General features: G+C 49.0%; 2 protein-coding genes across 3 annotated transcripts in view; both read left to right on the forward strand.

Moving 5' to 3' along the window:
* The first annotated feature begins 2,966 nt into the window (after positions 1 to 2,966).
* On the forward strand, positions 2,967 to 8,838 carry PRRT1 (proline rich transmembrane protein 1). Its single transcript, XM_033917273.1, has 3 exons — positions 2,967 to 3,698; positions 5,230 to 5,409; positions 5,563 to 8,838. The coding sequence occupies exons 1-3, from the start codon at positions 3,603 to 3,605 to the stop codon at positions 5,737 to 5,739; spliced, it is 453 nt and encodes a 150-aa protein (XP_033773164.1). The 5' UTR covers positions 2,967 to 3,602; the 3' UTR covers positions 5,740 to 8,838.
* A 2,811-nt stretch (positions 8,839 to 11,649) lies between these two features.
* TMEM268 (transmembrane protein 268) overlaps positions 11,650 to 13,946 on the forward strand; it is an 18,917-nt gene continuing 16,620 nt past the window's right edge. The window contains exon 1 of one of the 2 annotated variants that reach the window (XM_033915294.1): positions 11,650 to 11,932. The gene's annotated coding sequence lies outside the window, so the exon portion shown is untranslated. The remainder of the gene's footprint in view (positions 11,933 to 13,946) is intronic. The other variant, XM_033915295.1, reaches the window with a different exon arrangement.

Here is a 13,946-nt window from a genome sequence, read left to right on the forward strand (position 1 = left end):
CTTCTGAGCCCTTCTTTCTATGAATTCCCCCCTCAGAGTTTGAGAATATGGAACGCTTATAGGGAGTCAGGGGCCTGCGGGCACTGCTGCAGCTATTCTCCCGGGGGGCCATCTGCCAAAGACACCCCTTTTTGCTTTTCCCTGTGTGTCTTGCCTTACTGTATTCACAATGAAGAGAGAGGAAAAAAAGGGGGGGCAGAGAGGGGAAGGGCTGGAGTGGAGCAGCGTAGAACGGATTTGGAGGAGGAGGAGGAGGGGGTTCTGTGATCGCTCTGGAAACGCACCGGAATCCTTGAGCTGCGATGTCTTCGGAAAAATCAGGTGAAGCAACGGCAGAATCCCAGCCACCCCCACTCCCCCCCCCCCCCACGCCTTCTAAGGGGTTATCTGTAAGGGGTCGGCTGCATAAAGATTAAGTGTTTTCCTCCTTGTCCTCCCCCAACCCAAAATATCACTGGCTTTTCAGCTCCTTCCCCCTCCCCCACCTCCCATTCCTGCATGCATATGATATGTCTGATATATATGTGTATATGTATGTTTTTTGGAGGTGGGGTGCACCCCAATTCACCCCAGCATATAGAATAGCTCTCTTGAGCTGCAGCCAGTGTGTGTGGTGGTGATGGTGGAGGGGGGGGGGAGAAACGGATTGAGGCCTGGCCAGTTTCGTGGGGGGGGCAACCGCTGAAAAGACCTGTAGCAGTTGCAGGTCAAGCTGCTGCTGGTGGTGGGGGGGGTTTTTATCAGAGGGGTAGAAGGAGTGAAATCTTTATTTCCTATTCCCATGCTGGGTCTGTCAGAATTTTAGGATCAATACTCTTTTCAAGGCTTTCTCTCCCCCTCCTTCTCCACCGTTAATTGCATTTCATGTTGGTCAGATTACCACCCCTACCCCCCTTTTGCCTTTCATGGCACAGGTAGAGGACTTTGAACCAGATTGTGCCTGCAAAAAAATGATGTGGGGGCCTCAGCTCCTTTTTTATGTTAATTGGGGGAGTTGAGGAGTCGGACCAGAGCTGTAGCTGGAGACGTACTGGTCTGGTTCTGGAGAAGTACAGTGAGCTGTGCGTATGTGACTGTGTGTAGCATAGCTGTTTATGTCAGTTTATAATTCCGTCTCCTCACCCTCCAACCCAGGCTATGCCTGTCTCTTCCCTCCCTCCACCCCATCTTCTGTGTATCTCATGCCTAATCGCTGTGTGTCTCCCCCTCCTCCCTCCCCTTTGGTCTTTGTGCACGAGTCTCTCTCTCCATTCTGCTTTCTGTTGCCATGGAAGAAGTAGTGGTTGAGCTTTGAAGGCTGTCTCCTTGCCTAGCTGATGTTTTGACACTCTCTTTTGAAAAGGCTGCGAGAATTAGGTGAACCTATGTTAATGGGGAAGGAGGGGGAGACATCCCAGAGAGAGAGACAGACCATCTTCCATCTGTTCTATCTTCATTCACAATCTGCCACCTCTTTCTCTCTCTCTCTCTCTACAACCAGTACAGTTATCCTGTTGTCGCTGAATGCTTGGGGTCCCCCTCCCCCAACCCTGGATGCAGAAACGAAGAGGGCTAGTCCTTGAATCTTGGGCTAATCTTCCATCCCCTGCTTCCCCCCCCCCTGACACCTGCTTCCCAGTCCTCCTCTGGAGGGATGGACCTCCCGTCACCTGTGGTTGGAGAAAATGGTCCAAGTAGGCTGAGAATCGGGGGGAACCCGGGGTTTGGATCCCGCTTCCGATACTGACGCGCCATATGACCTTGGGAAGATCGCTACCCCCCCCCCTGCATTCCACATCAGTCGCCCAATTTGGGGCACCCAGGGTGGATGCCCGTGCAAACGAATTACCTAATGCTTTGTCAATTAATGTCAAGTGGCACTCCTCTGGACTTATGGGGATATCAGCCTACTTGCTATTCTAGTTCTCTGTGCAGCCAAAGGGCTGGATTCTATAAAAGACCCCTAAGCGTGCCTACGGTGTAGGCGTCGCTCTGCGCGGTTGTCCATCAACCGCTAGGCATCCTTCATAGAATCCTACAGGTAAGCGCCAGGTTTTACCTGACGTAATTTACCGGCGCCTAACTCAGACGTCTAAGTCGACCATGTCTATTCCACGCTTACTTTTCAGGTAGGTGCCACTAAGCGCTGCCCTTGAGTTCTACTTGGAACTCGTAGTTATTAATTTTTTAAAAAATTAATCAAGTAACTTAAACGGCACAGTCAATTGCCACGCCGTTTAAGCTAATTATGACAATTTGGGCTGCGTGCGGATTTCAGTTAGGTGTTGCTAGGCGTCCATGATTAGGGCACTTAGCGGCGCCCGAATTGGGCATCCTTTATAGAATCTGGTCCAAAGTGTCTTGCGCATAATCTGAAAGGGGGCCTGGCCATAGGTGAGTCAGGGGGCGCTCCAAAATGTAGGCGCAGTGTTGTAGAACACTAGGATTGCGCGCCCAGGCCCAAATTCCTTAAATGGCGCTCTAAGGCAGCGGTGGGCGCCCTACTGCCGCCTAACTTGATGTAATTGGTTCAGTGGCGCCGATTAAAACCGAATTTAAAAAAATTGTATGCGCCGGCATCGCGTCTGCAGAGGTGCCCATCAGCGCCTAAGGTCGAAGCAGGCGTGGTTTGTGCTGGAAATGACCTTAGACGCTGTTCACCCTGGACTACATTTCCGGCGCCTACGTTTGATATTAGCTGTGGTTCCACAAATGGCAGCATCCTGCAGTCGATACGCAACCAGCGCCTCTGGGTGCGGGAATCGGGGTTCATAGAAAACAGCGCAAAAGACAAAGGCGCGCGCCGAAGAAAATTACAGTTTTTAGGGGCTCCGACGGGGGTTTTTGTTGGGGAACCCCCCCCCCCCACTTTACTTAATAGACATCGTGCCGGTGTTATGGGGGTTGTAACCCTCCACATTTTACTGTAAACTTAACTTTTTCCCTAAACTCCCCCCCCCCCCGTCGGAGCCCTAAAAACAGTAATTTTGAGCGGCGCGCACCTCCGCTGCGCTCAATTGTCTGGGCGCGCCTTTGTCCCGGCGCGCTTTTGACCTGACACCGGGAATCGGCGCTAAGAACTATTCTTTAAAAGGCACCCTTTTATAGAATTTCACTCGCTGTAAATTTCCAGCATCGTTTACTGACCCTGGCCTTTTAATTTCTCAAGGCCTCAAGTACCTGCTCAGCTCGTAAGTTCTCTAGCTGAGGGCATAGTTCAGACCTGAATCGTTTTGTCTACGTTCAATATTGCTATAGAAATAATAATTATTACGGTAGTCGGTCCTTTCGATTCTGACTTTCTGCTACCTTACCACCCCCTCACACACACACTTGCACTGCATCTCCCCCTCCCTCCATCCCTTTTTCCATTTCTTTTCTAGAAAAACCTTTTCTTTCTTTTCTCCCTAGGTCTACCGGATGCAGCCCCCCACACTTCTCCTCCCCCCTATAACCCTGTGCAGCCAGAGGGGCCCTGCAATGGGGTGATTCCTGGTTATAATGACCCCCCTCCGCAACCTCCCTCTGCTACACTGCCTCGCCCGGAGTCCCATCACAGCCAAGTACAAGAGACGCAGTTTAACGGCAACCCCCAGGGGTATGTGGTGCAGACGCATCCGCCCATGGGGACGCTCCCTGCTGGGGGTTACATGCATCAAGCCTATCCTCTGCAGCTCCAGCCCTGCACTGCCTATGTCCCTGTCTACCCTGTGGGCACGGTGAGTACCTCTGGTGCCCTCTGCCCGTTGGGGCTTCAGGGCTGTGCACTTTCTAGCGGGGAATATCTGCCACTGAAGGGGGTCCAGGAACAGTTTTCACAGCTGGGAATATGGGGATGAATACACCATTGAGGTGAGGGCTTGTGAGAAAAGGGGTCTCTGAACAAAAGAGCTGCCATACTGGGGCAGACTGCAGATCCATCAAGCCCAGTGTCTTGTTTCCAACATGCCCAACTCGGGTCCCAAGTCCCTGAGGAGATCCCAAAGAATAAAACAGATTTCTTGCTGCTGATCCTAGAAATAAAGACTGGATTTCCCCAAGTCCATTTTCATCATGATTTATGGACTTGGAAAGTAGCCAAACCCTTTTTAAAAGCCTGCTAAGCTAACTGCTTTCACCACATTCTTTGGCAATTGCAGAAAGTGTGTTAGATATAAGGCCAGAGGAATGGTATTGGGCGCTCCAGCCTTCTGTTCTTCTCAATTAACTTTCAGGCAATGTTTATTTATTTGTAAAATGTGATGTACCACTTTTGAGGCCCTTACGCTGAGATTTTGATAATTAACTTTAGCTATCCCTTCCAGAACAATCCTGTAAGAAAGCATAACTGGACAATATACTTTTAAATGTTAGATTTTGATTCATACATACGTATGTGATGAAAGCAATCTCTAAAAGCTGCTTACCCAGATAAATAGGTTATTTGAAAACTAACTCCCCCCTCCCTACAAGTTGGTAAAGGTAGCATACATCCTCAGAGCAATGGACACTGGAGCAATGGATATCGGGAAAAGCAGCTGGAAGACGGCCCCCACTCCCAAAGGAAACCTCCTCTTCCAAAGACCATCTCATGAGCACCTATTCCTGGATACACTCTAAAGAACATTCCCATTCTTAGGAGACCCTCCCCCCCCCTAAGGTTCTTCCATTCTGCTGTAGGCTGCCCAGGCCATACCTTCACCATGTCTGTTCAGGAAGGGGACAGTAGGCAGGAGCAATCCTTGGTTACCGTTGATTGTACATTGTAGATTTAAAACCAAAACAGGCATCCGCTGTGGGTTTCATTGGACATTAGGTTCTTCAGGAACAATGGTTTCTGGAGCAACGGACATTGCCCCCCCCCCCTCATGTAGTCCATTGCTCTGAAGATACAGTACATCAGTGGTTCTTCGAGTGTGGGTGGCTGTCGGGATTTGCTGTTTTGCTTGGACTGCTACTGTGTTTACATAGGTCCCCCCACACAAACGGTTCCGTCCTAGACAACCGCCTTGGTTACTTAATAGTTAAGCTGGGTTTGATAGGAAGACCTCTTTGGGAAGATGGTTAAAAGTACCTGCAGATCAAGCATGTGGACCTAGCTTGTTAATCTATCATGGTCATCCTTAACTTTTTTTTTTACTGTGCTGTAAATTGGAACCCTTGAACCCATTGTCTGACCAACGGGGAGAGCTTTGCATCTGACGCCCAGTGGCAGATTGACCGCTATGATTGGATCTCAGCTTTGGTGTTTTCTTTCCCATTTTTTTACAGCAGCCATACCCAGCCCCTAATGCAGCAGCCCAGGCCGGAATTCCCCCTGCTCAGATGGCTCCTGGCATTGCCATTCTAGAGCCTCGGAGGCCACCGCATGACTACCTTCCCATTGCTGTGTTGACCACCATCTGCTGCTTCCCACCCACAGGCATCTTCGCTATCTTCAAGGCTGCACAGGTGAGAGGCTGGCTCGGTGTCTGTCTTCCCTTTCACCTCTCCAAGAGAGAGAGAGAACCCTCCACCCCTCTAAGGTCATCACAGGGATTTCTTGGAGTAAGGACTCTGCCTGGCATGTGGTTATCTCTCCACTTTCTTCTTCCCTCCCAATAGGTGAGGACCGCTGTTGCTCGAGGAGATATTGTTTCAGCTGAATTTGCCTCCCGGGAAGCCCGTAACTTCTCCTTCATCAGCCTGGCAGTGGGCATTGCCATCATGGTCCTGGGCACCATTTTAGTAGTGGTCTTTATTATCGCGACTCAGCACCATGAGAATGAGCTGGATCCATGACCCCTGGAACTCGTGGAGCATCAAACCAGAACGCCCATCCCCTACCCCTCAACTTCTGCACCAAGCCAGGCAGGATCTCCTGACGAACTCTCATCTTCCCCTTTCTCCTTCCAGTACTGGATTCAGCCCCTTCCTCTTGTCTCCCTTTCTCCTCGACTCTCCCACAAGGGCATGAGACAAGCGAGGGGAGATAATATAATATTCTGATTATATTGATTATTATGCATATTTATTCCTTTGTAGTATTGACTTTGATAGTCATTTCTAGATGCTAAGAAGAAACGGCGATATGTGGACGCTCTTTCTTTAGAGAAATGTGGACGCTCATTCTTTAGAAGAACGGTCACTATTTCTTCTCCATTCTTCCCCTCACCTATTCCAGAATAATGAGCAGTTATTTGAGGACTTTGTAGGGGTAAAATCAGTGTCTGCTTGCAAAGGGGACAAAGACACTGGTGGCATGGGGTGGGGGGATTAAGTTAAATTAGGTGGAGGGCACTTGCTGGCTGTTGATGCCCTTTCCTGGGCTACTGAAGTCTGGGGGGGAGCAGAGGGAGCCATTGCACAGAGGAGATTAACAAGAAATCAGTAATTGCCATGGACGGAGGAGTTCATGAGAAATGTTTCGAGAGCGTCTAGCAATTGTTCAAAATTATTTGATGAGGGTTTTTGGTTGGTTTTTTTGGACTTTATGAAGAGTGAAAATGTTGCAGCAACTGACTCAGTTCCTAAGGTCCAAGTATGGATCATAGATGCTGGACAAGATGTGAGGTAATGTGGTGGCTTCCGATGGTGTCGACCATCCACGCAACGGACCGACCACAACTGTAGTGTTATTTCATGTCCTACAAGTGCCCAGACCCTGTGGCTGACAGATGGGCTATGGCCAGGAATCATTGTATTCTTTTGCCATGGTGGGGATATTTTTTTGGCCATTATCTACTGTGATACTGTATCGCTCCATGGTCAGTCTGTCCCAGCCATGGTCAATAGCTGAAGTCATGGAATTATCACACCGTGGCAGCTATTCTTAGCCAAATTAAAAGAAGAACCATGGTTCAAACTGACCCTTCCTGATGTGGGACAGCTTAGCATAAGCTCTGGAAATGAGTGAGTGGGACGGAACAACTGGGTGTAGGAGAGAGGAATTAGGAAGCCCTCAACTTGAGTGAGCGGGTGGGACTAGGATAGTGTGGGACTGGGGTGAGTGTATGAGGTGATGGGAGGGATCGATGTGGGAGTAAGCGGGAAAGATAGGAGGGTGTGTGTGTGTGGGGGGGGTGTCAGTGGAAGAGCACTTGGGGATGATGGTGGAATGGGATAGTGTAATGAAGATTTAGTAGATGAAATGAGGATTAGTATGGGAGGGAGATGCTGAGGTGGAAAAGGACAGGAAGATCACAATGGGGTGATGTGAATAGATCGGAGGAGGGCATTCTGAGGTTAAGGGGAGTTTTGAAGGTGAGATGAGGAGGTGCTCTAGGGAAGGATAGGTAGGACAAAGGCGAGAACTGTGGGGTGAGCAAACGAGACAAAGGTGGAAGTGAGTGGGATGGGGGACAGAGGCAAGGTTGGAAAGTGGATGGGGACGTAGGAACTGCTTTGAGGTCGATAGGTAGAAAAGGGGGCAATCTAGAGATAGTAGGTGGAATGGGAGTTCTTATGTCTCGGTGGATTGGGAGGCTGGGGGTGAGTGGAACAGCAGGGGTTATGACAGTGGGCGGGACCTTGAAGGGTGTGAATGGGTAAATGAATGAGACATGGCGATGGTGGAGTAGGAGAAGAGATGAGTGGGTAGGATGGGGGGCAGGTGGGAGAAGAAAATGAATGGTTAGGTGATGCCGTGAGGAGCAGTGAATACATGTGATGGAGGGGCTGCCTTGGTGTAAATGGTTTGAAGAGAAGGGTGAGTGAGAAAGAGTGACTAAGTCAGGAGGAGGAGGAACTAGGAGTGAAATGAGGAAGGGGGTGCCCTGAAAGTGGGTGGGACAGGAAGGGAGGGCACTTTGGAGGTATATAAGATGGAAGCGGGGAAAGGTAGGGTTAAAAGGATCAGAGATGCCAAGTCGCACTCATTAAGACTGTGCCACAATCATTTAAATAATCTCACTCAGGAGTGTACCACGTTCATTTGAAGGTTCTCTCATGCTATCTGCGCCTCTTCTGTCCCTCATTAGGAGTGTGTCACACTCATTTGATGGCTTTCTCACCCTGATACTGTCTGAGCCCCTTCTCTCACCCAGGAGTGTATCACACTCATATGAAGTCTCTCACACTCTCTGATCCCCTTCTCTCACTGGTTGGAGCCTCAGAGTAGAGAATGACACAGGGACAATTTTCTGTGAGTTTTGTTACAATCTCTGCAACATTCCTATAAGCTCTGCTTTAACCACACAAGCCTCAAACACTTATGATTTTAAAGGGGTTGAGGCTTGTGCAGATGAGGACAGAGCTTGCAGGAATGGGGCAGAGATTGTCAAAGAACTCGCCGGGATGGGAAAATGAGTTCCTGCTGAGAAAAATTTGTCCCCCGTCTCATTCTCTACCTCGGAGCCATTGCAGTATCCCTTCACTGCTTTTATGAGGGACAAGCCAAAGCCATTGAGTGAAGACCAAGCCACTAAGACTAAGTGAAGACCTTTTTCTAGCCCAAAGAATGTTCCCATGTTGCCTCTGTCTCCCTCTAGAGGCTCCAAAGAAAAGTATATATCATTTTATGCTGGTTTTTGTTTTGCTTCTCATTTTAAAGCAATAATACACTTAAATATGTCTGTATTTGTACCCTGGCTGCATCAGGTGAGAAATCTCACCCTTTGGGGTGGATCACCCTTGGCATCTCTGAGGTAAGGTCTGAGAGAGGGAGTCGGGGGTGAGAGATGAGTGGACCAGAGCTTTGACCCATAATTGCTGCTGTTTTGTTGTGACAGAGACCTTGATCATTATCCTCACTTGTGTTTATTTATTCCCCACTATTTATCGGGAATACTTTGTTTTTTCTTCGTAAGGTGATTATTATTTTCCCCCCTTCAGGATCTGATCTGTTATTATCTATTTAAAAATAAACTTAAAGACGATCAATAAAATCTTAAATAAGATGTATATATCATGTTCTTTCTTCTACTCCTTCCCCCCCTCCTTGTTTTGTATAAGAGAAGAGGCCTTACGGGTTCCCCAATCTTTGGCTGTTGTATATCATAGCTATGAAAGGGAAACCACATGCAATGAATAGCCATGGCAAAAACAAAAAACAAACTGCAGACTCCTATGTACCAGATGCAGGCAATGTTTATTATACTATGAAACAGATTTGTGGGTGAAAATCTTTCTCATTTCATTGTGAATAGCCTGCGGATTCTCTCAGGACAGGTTTGGGAACCACCAGGGTAGAATATGAACACGGCACGGACAGCTGCAGAAATGATCTCCTTCAGAGCCCTGTGTAGGCATACATCGATGCACACAAAGTGTGTATACAGCATAGGCACCCAAAAAGCAAATCCTCATCGGAGTCCCATGCATGTGCCACATTGATCATCCTAAAATATGAATACAGCATGGACAATTGAAGCCTGGATTTCATCAGCGCCCCTGTGCAGGTATCGCATGGGTACAAATAAAACATGAATAAGCATTGATAGCTGAAGATTGGATCTTCATCAGAGGCTTGTGCAGGTGTCACGCTGATATATATAATATATGGATACAGCACGGACAGCCGAAAAGTGGATCTTCATCCAAGCCCTGTGAAGGCATCACACTGGCATATATAAAGCATGAATAAGAATGGATAGCTGAAGATTGGATCTTCATCAGAAGCTTGTGCAGGAGTCACGCTGATATACATAACACACAAATACAGCACGGACGGCTGAAAAGAGGATTTTCATCAGTGCCCTGTGAAGGCATCACACTGGCATATATAAATACGCCTGTGGTACTTAGAGAAGGAGAAATTGAATCAGGGAAAAGCATGGACCAAGATTCTAGAACCCCCCAGCTTTTATTCCTAATATCTCTAAAAAGAAACCTTTGGATAAAAAAGGAAAGGTCCCCCCCTCCAGAATAAGACCAGAATTGATTGCCAAAGGAAGGCATAAAGACGTAAATCTGGTTATGAGTGGAGCGGGCGGCTTTCAGTTCTGGAAAAGATCTCTGCGGTCTGGTGAATGGAACAGACTATGGGGGGGAGGGAGGGTTATGCTGGATGTATTCCTCCTCCGCTCGGTTGTGAATTGTATAAGGAAGCTGGAATAATTCCTCCTGTTCAATAAGGAAATAGCAGATTGGGGCTTGGGAAATAGCTCTGGGCTGGGGAGGGGGCTCTGGTTAAGTAGGGGGCGGGCACGGGACAGCACTACGACCAGATGCTGGAGCTGCTGCGATGGCCTGTGCAATGAAATAAGGAAGATGTAGGGAGGCAGAGCCGAGGATTAGAACTCAGGTACAAAGAGGTAAGGCGGTAAAGTTACTTCCCCTCCCCCCCAGGTTACAGATAGCAATGGGGATTAGACACACCCCGAGGTCACATACGGTATGGGTGACAGAGCCGGGGATTAGATCTGGGCCAACGGGAGATAAAGAGTCACCTCAGGTTCACTCTTACCAAACTGTGGTAACAAATGGCCTTAGTATGTCCTCACAGTGGCATAGTAAGGGGAAGGGGGCAAGGGGCAGACTGCTCCAGGTGCCGGCAGCTCTCCGCCTTCCCCATGCCATGCTCGTGCCCTCCCTTCCCCCCTCCCCGTACTTCTTTACATCTTCACCAGCACGAACAAGTGCCCCGGCCTGCTCTTCACGCCGGCCTGGCTCCCCTCTGAAATCACTTCCGGGTCGCGGGGCCAGGAAGTGATGTCAGAGGGAAAGCCAACGCCGGTGCGAACAGCAGGCTGGAGAAGCTGCTCGAGCCGTTGAAGATGTAAAGAAGTACGGGGGATGGGAGGGCACACGTGTGGTGTAGGGGGTTGGGGAAGAAGCGGGGCACAGAGGGAGCCTCCTACCCTCGCTACATCACTGTGTACTTACACAGGTCAGTCCTGTATGCTAAGACCATTTTTACTGCCAGGGCAAAATGGCCGATTTTTCTATTTTCCCTATTAATGGCCACCTGCTTATTTTCACATTAGCGCGTCAGTCTCTATCGCCAACCGTTATGTAGGTGGTAAGGACTCGCCCACTATGCACCTGCTAATCAGTGCAAGGCACTGTAGATGCACTAATTAGTAAAGAACATGCCATTCTCTGCTCCCAGCAGGAAAAAAATTATATTACCTGAACAAAAAACAAAAAAAGGGTTCCACCAAAGCGATTCCACAAGGAAAACAGCAGCAAGAAACTGTGGAATTGATGATCCTGTCAGAAGTAATTGCTGCTTTTTATGGGGACGGGCGGGGATGGAGGTAATTCCTTGCGGGGATGGAGAGGATCCTGACGGGGACGGGTGGGGACGGAAAGGATCCTGGCGGGGACGGAGAGGATCCTGATGAGGACGGGTGGGGACGGAGAGGATCCTGGCGGGGACGGGTGGGGACGGAGAGGAACCTGGTGGGGACGGAGAGGATCCTGGTGGGGACGGGTGAGGACAGAGAGGATCCGGGCGGGGATGGGTGGGATTTCTGTCCCCGTGCAACTCTTTAGTCACAATCAGAGTGGCAGAGCCGGGGATTAGATCTCGGCCACAAAGAGATAAAGTGAGTCATCTCGGGCTCACACTTAGAGAACCACTGACAGAGCCGGGGATTTGAGCTAAGGTGAACTGCTACTCCCATTAATTATTTCTAGAGCGCTACCAGATGTACCCAGCGCTGTACAGAGTCAGGAGACAGTCCCTGGAGTGAGCTCCCAATCTAATCAATCAACTGACTCATCTCCAGGTCATATTCAGCTAATCAGAGGCAGAGCCGGGGATTAGAACTGAGGCACAAGATAATATGTTAACAATTTCCCTGGAGGTAACACAGAATTGCTAGGGGTGGAGAGAATCAGAAGGAGAGGAGGGATTAAAGGCCCTTACAGCTGGGCTGGGTTATCTGCAGAGAGAAAGAGAGAGCTCTGCACACATCCTCCCACCGGCTGCTGTCTCGAGCCCTCACCTGGCAATTTTAGGACTGTCTAAAGAGACTGCAGGTGACTTCTGGATTTAGAGGGGCAGCTCTCTCTGAGGGCCCGAGGCTCACACCCACAAAAAAGAACCCAGGTGAGATCCCTTTCCCTCTCTCTCTCCATGCATTTTTGTCTTTCTGTCTCTAGGACTGGAGCAACCAGGCCCTAACACCCCAATACACCTACCAGGAAAGCAGCAAAAAGATCGCTGCACGGTCACACCCGCAGAGACAGTCCCTAAAAAAAGAGACGCACAAGCTGGAGACTCCCTCCATGCCGTGCATTTCCTCAGCAAGGGACCCCCGAAATGCAGATCTTCCTGCACTTCTGCAAATATATCCAAGATGCACGTTTCGAGAATGAGCAGGGAAAGCAAGCAGCAGGATCCCTGACCCGAGATAGGAGGAGGAGCCGCTCCAGGGCCCTGGGATTATTCTTCCTGTGTTCCATTGATAGCACACGGCACGGAGGAGTGGTTAGAGCAGCAGGCTGCGAATCAGGGCAGAGAGTGTTCAGCTGGTGCCCGTGCCCTTGTGACCTTGAGCAAATCGTGCAACAGTGGCCAACCCGGGTCCCAAGTACCGGTCAGAACCCCGAAGAGCTGAGATTGTGACGTCATAATGCCTCATTCCACCAATGCCTAAGAACCAACCTAGTCAGTGATGTCACGATGGCTTGATTGTCCTAGACTTGGCTCACCTAAGAATTGCCATAAAGCCTTAGATCAGGGGTAGGGAACTCTGGTCCTCATTCCAGTCGGGTTTTCAGGATTTCCCCAATGAATATGCATGAGATCTGTTTGAAAGCACTGCTTTCAATGCATATTCATTGGGGAAATCCTGAAAACCCGACTGGAATACGGCTCTCGAGGACTGGAGTTCCCTACCCCTGCCTTAGATACCTTATACAGCCTTTGGAGACGGGGAGATAACACCTCTTTAGCTATAGCTGGAAAAGAGAGCAGTGCAAATAACATTTTTCATAAATTGCATTTCTCTGTGCCAGTGTGAAGCAGGGCCGGTCAACCTTTGGATCAGGTGAGGCCCTGGCGATAAAGGATGCCAAATCTCACTCTGTTCTACCTTAAGACTTCTAGAGCAGGAGTGTCAAAGTCCCTCCTCGAGGGCCGCAATCCAGTCGGGTTTTCAGGATTTCTCCAATGAATATGCATGAGATCTATTAGCATACAATGAAAGCAGTGCATGCAAATAGATCTCATGCATATTCATTGGGGAAATCCTAAAAACCCGACTGGATTGCGGCCCTCGAGGAGGGACTTTGACACCCCTGTTCTAGAGGAATAGATACTGGACTGGGATTGTAGCAGCTTTTATGGTCAGTGCCTCACCTGGTCCAGCTGGAAGGGGAGATAACCAGATCACATCCTTGGGGCAGAGACCAGCATCGCTAAGGGATCTCAAAGTCCCTCCTCCTTGAGGGCTGCAATCCAGTCGGGTTTTCAGGATTTTCCCCAAAGATCTATGTGCATGCACTGCTTTCAATGCATATTCATTGGGGAAATCCTGAAAACCCGACTGGATTGCGGCCCTCAAGGAGGGGCTTTGAGATCTCTAAATATAGTTACCACTGTAATTCCTATTGGTTCTAGTCTTTCCGCATCACTTAATATAATCCAGGAGATTATAGTGTGAATAACTGGGTGAGAGAATACAAATTAAAACTTAGCTAGGATAAAACCAAGTTTTTCTTTGCTTCTTCTAATAGAGTTGTGGAAAAAAAAAACCTTTGATATCGAATGGGGGGGGGGGGTCACCTATTCTATTGACTTGGAAATTAAAATCCTAGGTGGTTTTGAGAGCTTATGTTTCTCAAGTTCCGGCTTTTCATTTTGGTTGTGTGGATTCAAGAATATGCCCGAAATGCCATCAAATGGATAATACTTTGGGCCATGGTACTCATCTGGAGTACTGTGTGCAATTCTGGAGGCCACATTACAGTAAAGATGTGCGCAGAATTGAATCGGTTCAGCGGACGGCCACCAGGATGATCTCGGGGCTCAAGGGTCTCTCGTACGAAGAGAGACTGAACAAATTGCAGCTCTACACTCTCGAGGAACGTAGGGAGAGGGGAGACATGATCGAAACATT

The sequence above is a fragment of the Geotrypetes seraphini genome, chromosome 12 (assembly GCF_902459505.1).
Source record: "Geotrypetes seraphini chromosome 12, aGeoSer1.1, whole genome shotgun sequence".
Classification (NCBI taxonomy): Eukaryota; Metazoa; Chordata; class Amphibia; order Gymnophiona; family Dermophiidae; genus Geotrypetes; species Geotrypetes seraphini.

Bases quoted from the DNA above. Each gene is read 5' to 3' on its own strand.
- PRRT1 (XM_033917273.1), top strand. From the start codon at position 3,603: ATGGGGACGCTCCCTGCTGGGGGTTACATGCATCAAGCCTATCCTCTG. The intron at 3,699-5,229 runs GTGAGTACCTCT...ATTTTTTTACAG, and splicing joins CTGTCTACCCTGTGGGCACG to CAGCCATACCCAGCCCCTAA. The intron at 5,410-5,562 runs GTGAGAGGCTGG...CCCTCCCAATAG, and splicing joins CTATCTTCAAGGCTGCACAG to GTGAGGACCGCTGTTGCTCG.